The sequence below is a fragment of the Meles meles genome, chromosome 5, assembly GCF_922984935.1.
Source record: "Meles meles chromosome 5, mMelMel3.1 paternal haplotype, whole genome shotgun sequence".
Taxonomy (NCBI): Eukaryota; Metazoa; Chordata; class Mammalia; order Carnivora; family Mustelidae; genus Meles; species Meles meles.
In genome coordinates this window covers 24,110,194-24,128,174 of record NC_060070.1, presented here as the reverse complement: position 1 = coordinate 24,128,174, position 17,981 = coordinate 24,110,194, and the positions used below count along the sequence as shown (strand labels likewise).

The 17,981-nt window shown below is 48.1% G+C and overlaps 1 protein-coding gene and 1 non-coding gene across 3 annotated transcripts in view; both read left to right on the top strand.

The window, feature by feature from the left end:
* Positions 1-2,669: 2,669 nt before the first annotated feature.
* LOC123942911 lies at positions 2,670-2,772 on the top strand. The gene has a single exon (XR_006818536.1). It is a non-coding gene; the product is annotated as a U6 spliceosomal RNA (small nuclear RNA).
* A 9,229-nt stretch (positions 2,773-12,001) lies between these two features.
* Positions 12,002-17,981, top strand: part of FOXO3 (forkhead box O3) — a 125,338-nt gene continuing 119,358 nt past the window's right edge. Inside the window, exons 1-2 of one of the 2 annotated variants that reach the window (XM_046004683.1) lie at positions 12,002-12,312; positions 13,405-14,162. In XM_046004683.1, the coding sequence (XP_045860639.1) occupies positions 13,545-14,162 (618 nt within the window). In that variant the 5' untranslated portion in view covers positions 12,002-12,312; positions 13,405-13,544. Of the gene's footprint in view, positions 12,313-13,175; positions 13,273-13,404; positions 14,163-17,981 lie in introns of those variants that run through there. The other variant, XM_046004685.1, reaches the window with a different exon arrangement.

The following is a 17,981-nucleotide window of genomic DNA, read 5'->3' as shown; positions in this document are numbered from 1 at the left end:
AGATAAACTAGTTCTACTTTTGAGAAAGGAAAGCAATTATAATTGTTCACTCGGGGATCAATTCATTTAAAAAGACAACTTCTTGATAATATTGTGTACTGGGGGGGGGGGGCAAAATGACCATTTTCAGACTGAGCCTCATGGAATTCTTCCATCTGTGGTTTCCCAAGATGGGCTCTGATTCTTGGTTCAGCAGGTGAGGAAATGATTTCACCACTTCACGCAGAGTTGTCAGGTCTGGGGGGACAGCTGAGAAGGGTTTCTGAGGCCACTGACCTTCTCTTGGCTGTTGGACTCTCCTTTCTCCTGCCTGTGCTCTGGAGAAAGGCTGGAGGTGCAGGCCACAGTCTTTCCCTTTTCTAGGCTCCCTGTGGGTCACAGCCCTTCCAGTTGGTTGTCATGACAACCGAGGCACTCTGGAACAACGTAGTTTCATAGCACAACCAATGAAAAACGAAGGGGGGGGGTTGGATTGGCTCAACCCTCTTCTAATTGGTGAGCAAAATTCCTACGAACTCCAAAGGGAGTTTCACTCTCCATAGTGAATAGGAAAGTCTGACCCAGAGTGATGGAGTTTGGTTCGTTCCCTACACAGGACAGGTGCCGTAGGGATTGTGGTTTTTATGGAATTATTCACTTGGTTTATTGGTTTCCAAAACACAGATTTTATAACAATAATTTTAAGAGTAAAAAAATAAAAATAAAAAAGCCCTCTTCCCATTATACATTTGAGAACTGGAGTTGCAAAAGGGCTCTCAGTGCCGTGCAAACGTGTGAGGTTCAGATGTTATGCTTTCATAAAGGGACTCGTGTTTGGAGGCCTGGACACTTTTTCCTCACATACATCTCCTTAGCAATTCTGCCACCCATTTCTTGGCATCAGCTGTCTCTCCAGAAAGGAGCACGAGTAGCCCCAAAGAGGGCCCAGACATGGGATCTTAGAGGAGGACTATCCAGAGGGGCAAAGGGTGAAGGTGAGACCTTTCCAAAATGTGGAGAAGAGTGGATGGAACCACCAACTGGAATTTCCTCTCTGGTGAGAAGCCAGGTGCTCAGGCCAGACACCCTGAATGTTCTCGGAGTGGGCAGAGAGACTCGGAGTGGACTCAGAAAGCCCGTCCCACTAACAGCACTAGGACACCTTGCTCAGACAGGCCACCACGAAGGGGTCAACCAGGACCTGAACTGAGAGAAAAGCTCCTCCAACAAAGGATAAGCCTTCTTCTAAGGTATTTGAACTGTCACTAATGAATAACATTCAGACTCAAAGACACCATCCTTGTGAAACAACTGTGGGAGCTTACTTGGTACTTTTCTATGCTGGGGTTTGCTGTAACATTATGTGTAGGCCTCATACCTTACCAGTTTGAGAATTGTGAGCTGTACCACATCAATATTTTATTTTTTATTTCTTTTAAGGTTTTATTTATTTATTTCAGAGAGAGAGCGAGCGAGAGAGAGCGCGCGCACTAGCAGGGGAGAGGCAGGCAGAAGGAGAGGGAGAAGCAGACGCCCTGCTAAGCAGGGAGCCTGATGCGGGGCTCCATCCCAGGACTCTGGGATCATGACCTGAGTGGAAGGCAGGTGCTTAACTGACTGAGCCACCCAGCCGTCCCTGCATCAATACCTTAAAGTAATTTGTATTTAAGATTCCAATTGCTAGATATTTAAAATAGATTTTCTAACAAGAAGACACAGACCCAGGCTTACTTCTCTAGTTTTCCCAAGATGAGAAAAGGAGTGGATGGACCACTTACAAAGCCCAATGCCATCTCCAGCTAGATTAATGCAGGGTTGCATTAATTCTGCCTTTATGCCTTCCTTTCCTGTAGAAGTGATTCGTTGGATCTTACAATAGGATTTTTAAAACTGTGGTCACAAACTCAGTTCTTACTGTTCAAAAGAGGAGTTGAGTACTTCCTTCCTTCAACTGACAAACACAACATATAAAGTATTCAGCTTTATATGTCTTCCAGGGTCTAAAATATGTTTGGGAAGAAAAAATTACAAATAAATAAGAAGTACTTTCATTTCAAATCTATTTAGTTTTTTTTTTAGACTCTCATTCTCTTTTATTTCTTGAAATACATTAAACACACTTATTTTCTGTGTCTGCTTCTTCTAATATCCCAAATCTTTGTGTATCTGATCCTATTGTTTCTATCTGCTTTTACTTATGGAGGCTTGCTTCCTTGTTTTTTTGTTTTCTGATTGTAAGCTCTTGTTCTTGAAGCTTTATCTGTAGGTATTCTTTGGGGCCCAAGTTCAAGAAAATCTCCAGAGAGCATTTGTGTTTGTTTTGCCTGGTGTTTGGAGCACCCCAATCTTGGACTCATTAAGTTTTAAACATTCCATGGTATCTTGAATTTAGATCACAATCTTCCATGCAGACCACACTATAATTATGAACCCGCGAGGAAGAGTCATATCTCCTTTTTGTTTTTCTCTATCCAACACTAGGATCAATACAGGCAAATATTTTGGGGGTCCTTTTCTGCGCAGCAAGTCAATTTCACTTTCATCTTGACTGTGGTTCTTTGGTATCCCAGTTTTATGAAAGATGTTTTTTTTTTAATATATGTATTTTATTGTAAATGAAATTATTTTCTCCCAACTCTATTGAGGTATAATTGACATGTGACACGGTGTAAGTTTAAGGTGTACAATGAGTACTTGCTTCGGCAGCACATACAGTAAAATTGGAATGATGCAGAGATTAGCATGGTCGTGTACAAAGGTTACATGCAAGTTTGGGAAGCATTCCATTTTTTTTTTTAAAGGTGTATAGTGTGATTACTTGATATGTGCATACACTGTGCCATGATTATCAACATTAGGTTAGTTAACACATCACCTCACATAGTTACCCTTTTGTGTGCCTGTGGTGAGAACATTTAAGATTTACTCTCAGCAACTTCCCAGTATAAAATAGTGCTGTTAACTACAGTCACCATACTGTACATCAGCTCCCCAGAACTTATCTTGTGACTGAAAGTTTGTATCCTTTGACCAACAGCTCTCTGTTTCCTTTTTTTAATTGTAAATTAAAATTTACAATTTTAAATTATTTTATTTTTAAATTTTATTTATTTATTTATTTAAAAAAAATATTTTATTTATTTGACACAGAGAGAGAGAGAGATCACAAGTAGGCAGAGAGGCAGGCAGAGAAGGGGGAAGCAGGCTCCCTGCTGAGCAGAGAACCGGATGCAGGGCTCAATCCCAGGACCTTGGGATCATGACCTGAGCTGAAGGCAGAGACTTTAACCCACTGAGCCACCCAGGTGCCCCTAAATTATTTTTTTTAATTTTTATTTATTTATATGACAGACAGAGATCACAAGTAGGCAGAGAGGCAGGCAGAGAGAGAGGGGGAAGCAGGCTTCCCATTGAGCAGAGAGTCTGATGCGGGGCTCGATCCCATAACCCTGGGATTATGACCTGAGCCGAAGGCAGAGGCTTAACCCACTGAGCCAGTCAGGTGACCCCTAAATTATTTTTTTAATTATAAATTCTCCGTAAGCAACTTTTTAAAAAAAAGATTTTATTTATTTATTTGACAGAGAGAGACAGTGAGAGAGGGAACACAAGCAGGGGGAGAGGGAGAAGCAGGCTCGCTGTCCAGCTGGGAGCCGGAAGACGTGGAGCTTGATCCCAGGATCCTGGGATCATGACCTGAGTGCAAGCCAGATGCTTAATGACTGAGCCACAGGTGCCCCAACTCCATTTCCCTCACAAAAAGTCCCTGGCAACCACCAATCTACCTCCGTTTCTATGAATTTGGAGAATTTTTTTAATATTCTACATATATGTGAGATAATACAGTCTTTCTCTGTCTGGTTTATGTCACTTAGCATACTGCCGGGGAGTTTCATCCATGCTGTCACAAATGGCAGGATTTCTTCTTTTTATGGCTTCTTTTTATGGCTGAGTAATATTCCATTGCATATATAGGCAACATATTTTTCATTCCTTTATCTTTCAATGGACACTTAGGTTGTTTATATGCCGGGAAACATGCCTTAGGTATTGTGAATTATGCTGCAATGAATATTGGGGGTTCAGATATCTTTTTGAGACAGTGATTTCATTTCCTTTGGATCTCTAGAAGTGAGATTACTGGATCATATGGTTGTTCTATTTTTTTTTAAATTTTTTTTTTAAAAGATTTTATTTATTAATTTTGACAGAGAGAGATCACAAGTAGGCAGAGAGGCAGGCAGAGAGAGTGAGAGGGAAGCAGGTTCCCTTCAGTGCAGAGAGCCCGACGTGGGACTCGATCCCAGGACCCTGAGATCATGACCTGAGCCGAAGGCAGCGGCTTAAACCACTGAGCCACCCAGGCGCCCTGGTTGTTCTATTTTTAATGTTTTGAGGAACCTCCTTGCTGCGTTCCATAGTGACTGTGCCAATTTAAATTGGGATAGGTTCTTACTTTGCTTATGATCTTGGGTAGGCTTGAGGGTTTATCTTCTGTGTCTCCACTACTGCACACCTATCAATGTGGAAGTTCAAGGACACTGCAGTCTGATACATTTTCCAGGAGTTTGCTCACTTATTAGGGCTCCTACTTTAACTTTGTTTTATCCTCACTTTCTTGCCAGCTCGAGTCATTTAAAAAAAATAGTAAAAAATCATATCCAACTTTGGTTTTCATCAAAAGGTTTGTTCTAGGTATCTACTTCACATATTAATTTGAAGTACTTTTAAAGTAAATCTAGTGGGTACCTGGATGGCTCTGTCAGTTAGGCATCTGACTCCTGATTTAGCCTCAGGTCATGATCTCAGGGTCCAGCCCTATGTCAGGCTCCTTGCTCAATCAGGAGTCTGCTGGAGATTCTCTCCCTCTGCTTTTTCCCTTTGCTCCAGGGCTTGCTCTTTCTTTCTCTCTAAAATAAATAAATTTTTTTCTTTTAAGATTTTATTTATTTACTTGCCAGAGAGAGAGACAGCGAGAGAAGGCACACAAACAGGGTGGGGGAGTGGGACAGGGAGAAGCAGCTTCCTGCTGAGCAGGGAGTGGGAGGCCGGGCTCCATCCCAAGACCCTGGGATCATGACCTGAGCTGAAGGCAGACGCTTAATGACTGAGCCACCCAGGCACCCCTAAAATAAATAAATCTTAAAGAAAGAGAAAAGCTTAGATGATGTACAATCAATTGCTTAATAGGATTGAAGTAGTTTCTCAAGTGCTTCTGTTCCCTTCACTTTCTATTCAAAACAAATCTTCGTCTTCAAACACCAGACAGTGGCTGAGTGGATGTGCTATGGTGTGCTAGCAAACTGACCCCCAGGAGAAAGAAAACAAACCCACAAAAGACTTGATTGTTAGCATTTGCCAATTTCTGTGGGGGTAACAACTCCCAGAGCAGTCGGTTTCAAGTAACCAATTTGATTCACTGAACGAATGAAGAGTTGGGAAGGGATGAGCACAGTCGTTTCTCACGAGCTACAATGAGCCAATCCTGCCTTGGCCTGTAGAAGTAGAAGATACAAGTTAGGGAGGCTAAGTCCAATGTCTAGTGGTCTACCAGGAGACATGCATGCAGAGGGCCTGATGATGAAGAGGTGAACTGGAGAGCGCATGGCAGCTAATTATTGGCACATGTCACCAGATCTTATTTTTCAAGAAGACTGAGAAATCTGACTTTCAGGTGAAATGGCCTCCTTTTCAAATGTTGCCAATTGATTCAAAAACTTAAAAACACATAAGAGATCCAAGAAGACAACCTGATGGATGTAGATTTGTCTAAATACCTGCTTTGGGTTGGTTGAGTTAGTCCTTGGGGTTATGTTTCTTTGTCTGGTTCCAGCTTTGTTTCTCTAGGCTAAAGGGCCCACATAGGGAAATCCTGCTGGAAAAGCACTGCGGGGCTGGGGAAGGAACACATGCCATGGATTCACATAGCCTTTGGTTCAGATTCTGGGCTTGCCACTCACTGTGTGATCCAGGGCAAAATTATGTGAAAGGAGAGGGATGGTTTCTGATGGGGCAGGTTGTTCTAGAGACAAACTGAGATGTTATGGGTATGGGACCTGCCCCCTTTGTGCATACTTAATGACAGTGTCATCATTCTTGAGCAGAAGCCAGTAGTCATAGAGGAGGGCAAAGACGGGAGTATAAAGAAGAGACCTCTCATTCAGTGTTCTCGATTTTCACTGCCTTAGATTCACTTGGCAAACATTAAAAAAAAAAAAATAAATTAACACCTGTAAAGATTCTGATTCAGTTGGTCCAAGATGGAGCCTGAGCATCACTTGTTAAAACTCAACCCTTCCCAGTGTTCTAAGCCTAAATGCTTTAGCTTCATCTCCTTTAACCCAATCTTTCCAACAACGATCAGACTTGACCTCAGAGTCTGAATTCTTAAACCCCATGCCATTTAGCATGACTGTATCTGCCTCCGATGAGAGGGCAGATATAGGGCTTAAGTCCTGCAAATAAAGTGTTTAGTTCAGGGCCCAGAAGCAACAAACAAAGGTTAGCTATCACCATTATTTTATAATACCCAAACAGAGAATCCTTTCCATTTTCTCTTCCCTATGCAATTCCCTTTCAGGTACACCTTCAATCTTTTTTGAAGACTTCGCGAAGTAACCGCTTGAGCTAAAGCCGACCCTTCAATCTTTTTTGGATCCCCCACTTCTTTCCTGCTGTAAACACATGTATTGTCCTCCAAATGAATCTGAGGACAGTCGCTGTAATGACTGGGAAGCTCTGCCGGGGTAGGTCGTACCTGAAGAAGGCAAAGAGGAGGAGAGAGGACAGGGGCTCCAGAGATTCTTGGGAGAGCGGTGATGAAACCTGCCTCAAAGGATGCCCTGGTAAATAACACAAATTCAGTGGAATAAATTCGAAGATCTAATCGGCTTCATTAAACCATTCATGAATTAAGAAGCATCCTATCTGGCAATAGGAAGGAGCTCCACCAAGCTGTAGAGAAGAAAACGTTTTTGAGGGTGGAAGGGGTGTGGACAACGGAAATCACTAGAAAAGAATGCATTTGTTTCAGGCAAGGTTGCCTTCCTAAGGGGACTAGACAAGAGTCCATCAGGTTGGTTATCTCATCAGTACTGACCAGGTCATTCCATGCTGACTAGTTAAGAGTTATATTCCTGGGGGTGGTATGAGGTGGGTGTTGAAACTGCAGTTAGGTTAGGTATGAAGTCTTGGTTTGTCGATGTGGGACTCAGCATAAGTAACTCCATTTTGGGCCTGCTATCTCTTTAACACCCTTAAAGACAAGCCAAGTTCAAGCTCTTTAGTATATAGTATTCAATATGTTCTTCCCGTGAGTAGTTTGCAGAAGAATGGGGAGGCAGAGGAAGGGACTAATGTGGGTGTCAGACGAAGGGTGGGGAGCAGCTATAAACCTGAATATTGGGGATCCTTTCTTGCCAGCTGGCTCACAAATTTTTTGGAGGCTTATATTGTATTTGTTTTCACTCTTCATTGTTGAGATGGATGTAGAAGTCAGTCATGGAGGGAAATGAACACTTTGTTGGCAGGCAGCATGCTCAGTCTCTAGTATTTATTTAGGCTCTGGGGTCAGGGAGTATGTAGATGACCTAGGTGAGGGGAGGATAGGGCAAGGATGCAGGTGCTTAGTGGTGGCCCCTTTGAGGCAGAGCTCCAATTGTCTCACAATTAAATGTTGGAAATGGTGAATTTACTTAGCTTACTCAGGTAAAAAAAATATATTTTTTTAAAGGCTTATTTGAGAGAGAGAGCACAAGTGAGCATGAGGGGCAGAGGTAGAAGCAGACTCCCCATTGAGCAGGGAGCCCAACTTGGGGCTCCATTTCAGGATGCTGGGATCATGACCTGAGCTGAAGGCAGACTGATCAACTTAGCCACCCAGGCACCCCCGCGTAAATGAAATCTTAAAAAACAAAACAAAATGAAGTGGACAATCACCACCTTAAGTCATGTGTAAAAATTAACAAGAAGTGAATTAAGAAATGAGGAAAGTTTTGATTAAAAATTCTCCCACAAAGATAATGCTGGCATTCCTTCTCGATCAACAACTGTTGACTTACTCAACTTAATCAACTGTTGACTTTCCTATACAGATCTTCCTTGACTTATTATTTTTTTTTAAAGGTTTTATTTATTTATTTGACAACAAGACAGAGACAGCGAGAGCAGGAACACAAGCAGGGGGAGTGGGAGGAGCCCGATGCAGGGCTCTATCCCAGGACTTTGGGATCATGACCTGAGCTGAAAGCAATGCTTAATGACTGAGCCACCCAGGCGCCCCTCTTCCTTGACTTATGATGATAGGGTTATGTCCTAAAAAAAGAAAAACAGTGTACGTTGAAAATATTGTTCAGAAAGTATTTAACACACCTAACCTACCAAACATCATAGATTAGCCTAGCCTACCTTAAACACACTCACAAAACTTATATTAGCCTACAGTTGGGCTTAATCACCTAACACAAATCCTATTTTATAATCAAGTGTTGATTATCTCGTAATTTATTGAACACTGTACTGAAAGCGAACACAGAATGACTGTATGGGTACAGAATGGTTATAAGTACATTGGTTGTTAATACCTGGGATCAGGTGGCTGACTAGGAGTTGTGGGGGGGGGCAGGGTAGGGGAGCATAGATTAACATTCGAAATTTGAAGTAGGGTTTCTACTGAATGTGAATCAGTTCTGCACCACTGTAATGTCGAAAAATCCTAAACTGAACAATCTTAAGTTAGGCATTGTATGTACTAAAAAGTTTAGAGAAAAAAATGGTGGATGGAAGAAATGAAGGACCGTGGAGGCCTTGGAGAGGAAAGTAAAGGTCAAAACAACTTCAGGCTAAAATAAATCAATTACTGAGGTTCAACCTCAGTTTTCAAAGGTTTGCCCACAGGGCCAAATTACAAGGGTATAAACTTTCTGGGTATGATGCACATTTACCAAGCTGAATGCTTATAGTCATTGCCATTTGAAGCTTTTGTTGTTGTTCTACCAATTGAAGTTAAGATCCTCCAATCCATTTGAAATTTACCCAACACTATGCAGGATCTCTTGTGTTTTTGTCTTGTACTGCTTTTCAACTCCTGAAATACTGAACTTTTTGATGTCTATCCAGCACGACTGTAAGCTCTGTGAGGGGCATAGCTATATCACGTCCCCAACTCCCATTCCTCAACAAAGGGTCACAAGGAGCTCAGTTAACCTACTGAATCTTTAACACTTCCATTTTTTGAATGCCCTTGGAATATGCATTCTGGAAATGGACACTCAACAGGTTTATAGTAAAAATCTAATGGCTGAGAGCCCAGCCAGTGTAAATACATTCTTTCTAAATCTGCATGTATTTTACCTACAAAAGATTGCTTACATTCAGAGAGGAAAAAGCATTTCTTTTCTTTTACAGTGGGTTATAAACATTAAGAAGGAGCAACAGAAAGTCCTCTGGATTTTATGCTGTGTCAAGGTGCAAAGCACTGGGTGATGTGGCCTTAGGGCTCCTCCTGCAAACCCGAACACGACTCCCAATAATATGCCTAAAGGCACCTCCAGAACCCCTCCTGCCCCGTGCACTTCAAACCCGGATCCCCCCCCACCTCCCCCGCCCCGACCCCCTATGGACACCTGCAGTTCAGTATTGCCATGCTATAAACCAAATGCAAACTCAGGGCTCCTTCGAAGGACAAACCCACAATGAGAGGAGAGGAGCAGCAAGCACAGGAGCAACCCCAGCAAGCGGTCAGAGCCCCCTTTCCCAGAGTTCCCCTCCAAAGACAAGCCTAGGTAGGAAAAGCGTTGTACTTGGCAGAACTGTATGCCCAAGTGACGGGCGCATAAAGGGCTGGGGACGTTCTGAGCTAGGTAGCGAGGTCACAAACTACGCAAGATGATAACAGTCTACCTCGCGGTCGGGGTATAGTGTGCCAGGGAGTATGTGAGCGTGTGAAATTAGCTCTGGAAACTGTGGCCGCGGAGCCCGGCCAGGCCTGGCCTCCAGGGCGAAGAGAAAGTAGGTGGCTTTGTTCCCGGAATGTGAATGAGGGAGCCGAAGCCTGGCTTAAAAAAGGCAGCTTTCCGCGGCGGAAACGCGACATCTCCGTAGAGGCTTTGGCAGCGCGCGAAACTCGCCATTAGGTTCCCAGGGCCGAGCCAGCCGCGGCGCCGGAAGCCCGAAGTGGGGACAGCCTGGCTGGCCCGTGAGCAGAGCCGGGAGAAGCCTCTGCGCGGGCTTGCCGCGTCCCCCAGCCAGCGCGGGCGGCCCCACGCGTCCGCCACTCAGCAGCTCGCGCGGCCAGCACAACATTCCATTTAAAAATAACACCCACGTGCGCTGGTAAACAACCGCGCGCGGCTACCGCGCCGCGCGCCCCGGGCGAGCCAGTGCGGCGCGCGCCCGCCCTCCTCCCGCACGTGTCTGCCGGCTCCGCCCGCGCCGCTCCAGCGCTGCTCGCTCTCCTCCCCCTTGGACCGCAGCGCACCGCTCCGAAGCCCGGAGTCCTGCCACTCCTAGGCCCTAGCGTCCCTCCGCTCTGCCAGGCGCGCCCCGCAGGGTGCTCTCCAACTTTCCTCCCCCGACACCGCCACAACGCGGCAGGACCCATCGCCCCAGGTCGGCTCCCCTTCTCCCCTCCCCTGTCTTCTCAAGTCCCCCTCCTTTGGACTCTCCCTCAGCGCGCGGAGGATTGGCTTCTGGGTCGCTCGAATCTCTTTCTCCTCTCCTCCCTCCCCTCCTTTCTTCCCTAGAATTTTACTCGATTGTTTATTATTTGCTGGGGGGCGGGGGCGGGGGGCGGAGAGGGGTGTCTTGGGCCTGGAGACTGGTGGCCGTGGCCAGTCAGCGCGCGGCATGGTTTGACGAGTAGGCGGCGCAGCGAATGGAGACGCGGCGCAGAGCACCCCGGTCACGCGCGTGTGGATACAATGACATCATCTGTTTGTACGCGTCGAACTAGCTTGGTGCAGGGGCGGGGCTTCACGTCACTTGAGTGACGGGCCCTGCGCAAAGCCCGGAGCCTGGAGTCCGCTGGGTGGGCGGACTCCCGAGTACCCTGGGTTGGACCTTTTTGTATATTGGATTGTTGAGGAGCGAGCTTTAGATTCTGAGATATCACCAGTGACTTAGAAGGATTTAAGAAAAAAGGGTGGGGGGGAAGATATTTATGAACCAAAGGGATCGAGTTTTGGTGTGCGTGTCGCAGGTAGTGCATTCTTAGCGCACAAATGAACAATTTAGGCACTGACAGGATAAGGACTCGTAAGATGTTTGTCTAAACCTAAAGAAGTATCTTTTTTAAAAACTCAAAAATGCACAAGTAGTCGTTGTGGAGTCATTTACAAGTTAGAATCAAATTATTTCCCATTCATAATTGTTCAAAATCTGCTCTTGCGTTTAGGAATGGGGAATAATTTGCATTTCTCCTGAGTTAGTTAACACTTCTCCCCTCCTCTGCCTTGAAATCCCTGGAGAGTGAACCACTGCGTCGGGCGTCCTAGGTAAGACTCAGCTGCAGACCTCTCGGTGCCCGATCAAATCTGAAGGCATCAGTTTATCGAAGTCCAGTAAGGCACCAACATTTTCGCTTGTATTCCCACGCCGTGGTAATCCCTGCGATCTGCGGTCAGCATCTTATCTGGTGTTACCTGGGGTCCGATTCTAACCGGGAACGGGACACCAGGGCGGGCCCAGAGCCCGGAGGACGGAAGCGCCCGCCGGAGACCCCCGGTACCAGGCGCTCTGCCGGGAGTCTGAGAGGCCACGCGACTGCGCTTGTGGAGCGTTTGGGTCTCTGCTCTCCTCCTCCCTCTTCTCTTAGGCCAGCGCCGCGCTTTGTTGTCGTCGAAGCCCTCGGGAGGGAGGAGGAACCCGGAGGGGACGGCTGCGGGAGCCCGCCTGGTCCCGGCCCGCCGCGCGCTCCCTGACACCCACGCCCGCAGTCCCGCGGAGCCCGGCAGCGCAGGCGCGCGCGCGAGCCCACATACATACACACACACACACACACACACACACACGCACGCACGCACACAGCACACCCGGGCCTGCCGCCCAGCCCTCCCCCTGGGCGGGGACCCGCCCGCCCGCCGTCAGCCTAGGTTGAGGCACCCTGCGTGTGTCTATAACTTTGTGCTGCTGCCGCGGCCGCCCTGCTCGTGGAAGGGAGGAGGAGGAATGTGGAAGGCGGCGGCACGCAGGCTGACAGGCGTTTCCTCAGGCGGGCTGCGGCGGCGGCCGGAGCGCCTCTCCTTCGCCGAGGTTGCGCGCCCCCTCCTCGCCGTGCCCCGGGTCCGCGCAGAATTGTGCCTCCTCCCCCCTCGTCCCTGAAGGGAAGGAACTGAGGTAGGCGCCGGAGCTGTGCAGCGGGGCGGTCGCCTTCCCGGTGACTCCGGATCTGCTTCCGAGCTGGGCCAGGCGCTTCCCTTTTCCCTCCCCGTGACTCGGTGTGCGCGCCCCCCTTCCCTCCCGTTAGTATTTTTTAAAGGACTTGAGTGAAGGGGGGAAAACTGTCAAGATGGCAGCAGCGGGAGCAAGGAGGTGATGAACGTGCTGGTCCGGGTTTTCTGGTAGCCCGGGAGACTTGGCGCTTCCTGACCTGTTGGAAGATTTATGTTCCGACCTGCGCCCTCCCCCCGTCCTTTCCTGGGAAGGGGGTGGAGGGTATAGCGCCTGCGGGCAAATAAACCACACAGACCCCCAAAGTGGTCGTTCCTGCTTGGCTCGGCCCTTTGCAAACACCCGCCGCGCTGGTTGTCCCCCCTGCTTCCCGGCTTGTCTTTTCTCTGAAGTGACAGGAGCCAGTCCGCGCTCGGACCTGCGTTCGTCCTCCTGGCCCACGGGCGAAGAGGGGAGAAGGGGGCTGCCCGCGCTGTTCCCGGACTCGGGCCCCTCGGCGGGGAGAAGGGGGTACAAGGGGGCGCGGAGGCGGCAGGGCCGGGGACCTGGAGAAGAGCGGAAGACGCCACAGACTTTGGCTGCGGCGCCACGGGAGGCACTTGAGCGGGCCCGAGCGAAACATAAACAAACGCACGCCCGCCTGGGCTCCGACCGCGACTCCGCTGCGCCAGCGCTGGCCGCTGCCCGCTTTAAAGGCGCGGCTCGCGCCCCTCCCCCCGCCCCCGCCCCTCCCCCTTCTTCCCCGCCCAGCCACCTAGCCCAAGAGGGACCTGCAGCTCTGGCAGCCCCGGCGGCGGGGGGGAGGGGGCTGCCCCGTGCGAGCCCGTCGATTCGCTCCCGGCTCCCCAGCCGCCTGGCTAGGGGGCGGTGTCTGCGGCGCCAGGTTCGCGGGACGCACGTCTCCAGGTCTCCCTGTTTCTGGGAGGCGGGCGCCGAGCGGCGGAGAAGCGGCGGCGGCGGCGGGCGCGGAGTCGCGGAGGACTGGGCTCCAGCCCGGGATAACCAACTCTCCTCCTCTCTTCTCTCGTGCTTCCCCAGGCGGCGGCAGTAGCGGCAGCGACTCCTGGGAGCCCGAGCCTTCGCGGCGCCCCCGTCCCTCCCCCGCCGCACCCCGCCCCGGCGCGAGAGGAGAGCGCGAGAGCCCGAGCCGCGGGCGGGCGGGCGGGCAGGCGGCGAAGATGGCAGAGGCACCGGCCTCCCCGGCCCCGCTCTCTCCGCTCGAAGTGGAGCTGGACCCGGAGTTCGAGCCCCAGAGCCGGCCGCGCTCCTGTACGTGGCCCCTGCAGAGGCCAGAGCTCCAGGGGAGCCCGGCCAAACCCTCGGGGGAGACGGCCGCCGATTCCATGATCCCCGAAGAGGAGGACGATGAAGACGACGAGGACGGCAGCGGTAGGGCCGGTTCGGCCATGGCGATCGGCTGCGGCGGGAGCGGCGCGCTGGGCTCCGGGCTGCTCCTTGAAGACTCGGCCAGGTTGCTGGTTCCCGGAGGGCAGGACCCCGGCTCCGGGCCAGCCCCCGCGGCAGGCGCGCTGAGCGGGGGGACGCAGACGCCGCTGCAGCCTCAGCAGACACTGCCGCCGCCGCAGCCGGGGGCGGCTGGGGGCTCCGGGCAGCCGAGGAAATGCTCGTCGCGGCGGAACGCCTGGGGGAACCTGTCCTACGCTGACCTGATCACTCGCGCCATCGAGAGCTCGCCGGACAAACGGCTCACTCTGTCCCAGATCTACGAGTGGATGGTGCGCTGCGTGCCCTACTTCAAGGATAAGGGTGACAGCAACAGCTCTGCGGGGTGGAAGGTGCGTACCCACCTCGGGCGGGCGGCCGGACCCGCCGGGCCTCCTGCGCAGTGCGAGACGCGCCTTCGATTCATCGGAGCGCGCCTGAGGGCGCTGGGGAGAGGGTTTGGCACCGAGAGCCTCCGCTGTGAGGTTTCGGGGGATCTTTGTGACCCCCAGAGGAGGGGAACCTGGGGTCGGCTGCGGAGGGTAGGGCGGGGAAAGGAGGCTTCTGATGAAGCCTCGGGCATGGCCGGGTAAGGAGAGGGGGCGAGGGATACCGGCGAGGGAAGGACTGGCGGACGGGAGTGCATTTGCTGGATTCCCGGGACGACACAGACGAGGTAGGTCTTCCGCCAACTTCGAAGTAGAAAACAGCCGTAGTGGGGATGCGGGAAGGGCTTTGCGGGTGCAGTGAAAGGATGTGGGGGAGTGCTTGGGACTTGGTACCCGGAGGAGGGATTGGATTTGTGGTTTCCAGTCGATTACAGAGCATGGTCGTTGTCACTTGCTGGATGAAAACCCTTGCGTCGAAGTTTCTGGCTTGTGGGTGTTAGTTCCCACAGGCACACCGGTCCCATTAGAAAAAGCAGTGCTTGTAAACCTTTTCCTGGGTGAATGTCTTTCCTTCCGTGTGTTGACACCTTTATTCCTTAGAGATGCTTCTCCAGTAAGCCTGCCCCTGAACTTGAGATGTTCTGAGCCCTGGAGCGGGCCAGCCCTGCCGCCTCGAGTCGGACCAGCCACACCTGCTGCTCTCCTTGAGGCTGGACTCTGGCGCGGTTTGAGGCCGGCTCCAGGTCTGGAGGACTGAGGCCTGGAGCTTCACCTCGGCCCTTGGCAGGGAGGTGTGGTGTCAGGGCTGGGCCGTAATGGCTTCTACCTACAAGTGAACCAGAAGAGAGGCTCTCTACTGTTCCTTTTCAGCCTCTTGGGGCACTGGACACGTGGTAGGGAGAGAGGTGTGGAAAGGCCTATGATGTAATGACTTCCTGCAGTTGGGCATCCAAACAGATTAACTCCTGTGCCCCTGCTGGGCTGCTGATACCCGGAGTCTTTGCTCCTCCTGCACCTCATCCTCCTGGCCTCTTTCCCCAAGACATGAACCTGTCTGTATCAGGCAGAGGAGTCCTGTACAGTTGGAGACACATTTGGCTTATCAGTTGCTTCTATTTGCAAGTTATCTTTTTTTTTCTTTTTAATTAATGAGGTAGTTCCTTTCTCCTTCAGTCCTTTCCTTCAGGGTTTTTGGGGGAGCCCTGCATCTTCCTGGGTTCCAGTAGGTGTATACAGAAAGAACAGTTTAATCTTGGAGAACTGGAACGCAGGAACCCATATGTTAAAAAAAAACTAGAGAATTTAGTGTGTTGAGTTTTAATTTGCTTTATTTAATTTAGTTTTTTAAATTATGTTAGTCACCATACAGTACATTATTAGTTTTTGATGTGGTGTTCCACTATTTATTGTTTGTGTATAACACCCAGTGTTTCAGTGCAATAGGTGCCCTCCTTAATACCCATCACCAGGCTCATCCATCCCCCCACCCCCCAAATCCTCAGAGTTTTAATTTGCTTTTAAAAAAAAAAAAAAATTGCAAACAAAGTATCTGCTTTGTTGTTGGTTTGTTTGTTTTTTCAAATTTCTTATGGCTCCTATTGGAGAGGACTTGTCGAGATACTTTAAAAGCAAAACGTATGCTTTGAAGTTATTCCACATATCTGTCTTAAACAACTGCTGACATTATGAATCTTACATTTGATTTAATTTTATAGCTTTGCAAAGGAGTGCCAGTTGTGTGATATGAGGGCCATTTACAGAAAGCTTGAGCATGAATTCCTTTTCAAAGGAGTGCTACTGTGATAGCTTTTAAAACTGATTTTCCAAGTGAATAGCAAGTTGTTAATACCAGGCTACAGTGTCAGGAAGGGGTGAGTTTCAGGGTCTAAGAAAATGGATATAGAGGTTTGGAATATTTTTCATATTTCTCGACTTGAAATTAGTCCTGTGTATTTTGAGTTTGGTGTAGAGAATCTGCTAGTTAAAAGTTAGTTAGCTAACCTAGTTAAAAGTTAGTTAACTAACTAACTTTTAATGTTGGAAGGGTTTTCACTTTTCCTTTGATTTTTAAGTTTACACAAGTAGTTTAATCCCACAAATAACATCTCTTGTTATTGTAAAGAGAGTAACCGCTTAATAGCATTTGATTTTTTTTTTTTTAATCCAGGTGGGAAAGTAGTATTACCAAAAGTAGCCATGAATTGTGATTTGGTTAATTGTATTTTCATGTAGCTAGTGGGACTTGCAATAGAGATTTTGGGCCTAGTCCTAAATTTTGTGGTTTTATGTCCTTAACCTTTTTTTTTGGTCTCATAGTTTCTTTTTCCTTTTCTGCTATCTCATTTCTCTCTCTCTCTTTTTTTTTTTTGGTTGAAGTATAGTCAACACAGAGTGTTAAATTAGTTTCCATTTCATCTCTCTTTAAAACTTATGAAATATTGTAAGTTGAAACTCAAGCCTTAGTATGCTTAATACAGGGCATATAAAGTAAAATTTTTTTTAGTTTTATGTAAGTAGAATTATTTTTACTTTAAGATTTTACATCAGTTCTATTTCTCAGTATCACATGGCAACTAATCCTTGAAGACGTGGGGATATAATTTAAAGAGTTTTTGTAAGATGACCTTCATCAAAAGATGCACCCATGCAGGAACTTCCAAATCTTTGATGATGAAGAAAGCCCTTTGAAACTGGGGCTGGTTTCATATTGCGATTATGACTAATAGCCAGCTTTTCTTGTGCTTGTGGTTTAGTGGGGGTGGAAGAAGAGGGAAAAGGGAGAGGTCAGGAGCTAATTGTGACCCATTTCCATGCGTCCAAGTTTCAGGAGTGGATTCCTATCATGGTTAGTCATTTTGAGAGCATGCGTGTGCATTTAAACCACACTACTTTCATTCTGAGTTATGCATTAGGGTTTTTAACTTCTAAAAATGTCTAGAATTCAGGTTTACCTCTCTTAGTCCTGTAAGCACAATGGTACAGTATGCAGCGTTTGGGCCTTACTTTTGTGGCTTTTTGGGATCCTGTCACCAGAATTATCACCCTAAGATTAGAGGATAAAAGAATTAGAAAAGAGGCCTTGGAGATCAGAATAAGGACTAGTGGTCTGAAGCCCTGGTTGCATATTTGGATCACCTGGAAGCTTTTTAAAAACTATCAATATGTAGAAAATTGGTTTTAATTGGGTGGGCCTGGGGGCTTAGCATTGGCGTTTCTTTTTATTTTTGTTTTTTTAAGTTTCTCAGGTGATTCTGACGTTCAGCCAGGATGAGGTTTGTGAGATAGTTCAACTCCCTTATTTTATAGGTGAAGAATCTGGTTCTTCAAGTTAAGGACTTAGTTCTAAGATCACACAGCTAGTTACGTATTTAGCTGTAGTGCTGGAGATTTTTATTCTTTATCACACTGTTTTCCTCTTTAAATTGACCAGTTTTTTTTTAAGTTTTTTTTTTTTCTTTTACTAAGTAACAGATAGTCTTACATAAGTGGAAGATGCTTTCCTGAAAAGCGTATTTGCCTCTCAGTCTAAAAACGTCTTGGTTATTAGTTTAGCATCAGAAAGAGGAATATGGATGGAGCCTAATCAAGTTTATCACATTTGTATAGCCATCCCGTCTGTCAGTACCCGTACTTGGGAACTATGAGGTGATAAAGGGGACAGAAAAGACAGCCTTTTAACAGAAGGAGGAAGTTCTTGGTTCACTTAGGTTTGTCGGATACATATTGTGCCAGAGAGAGAGGTGATGGCTATCTCACAGATTCCCTTACCTCAGGCATTAAAGT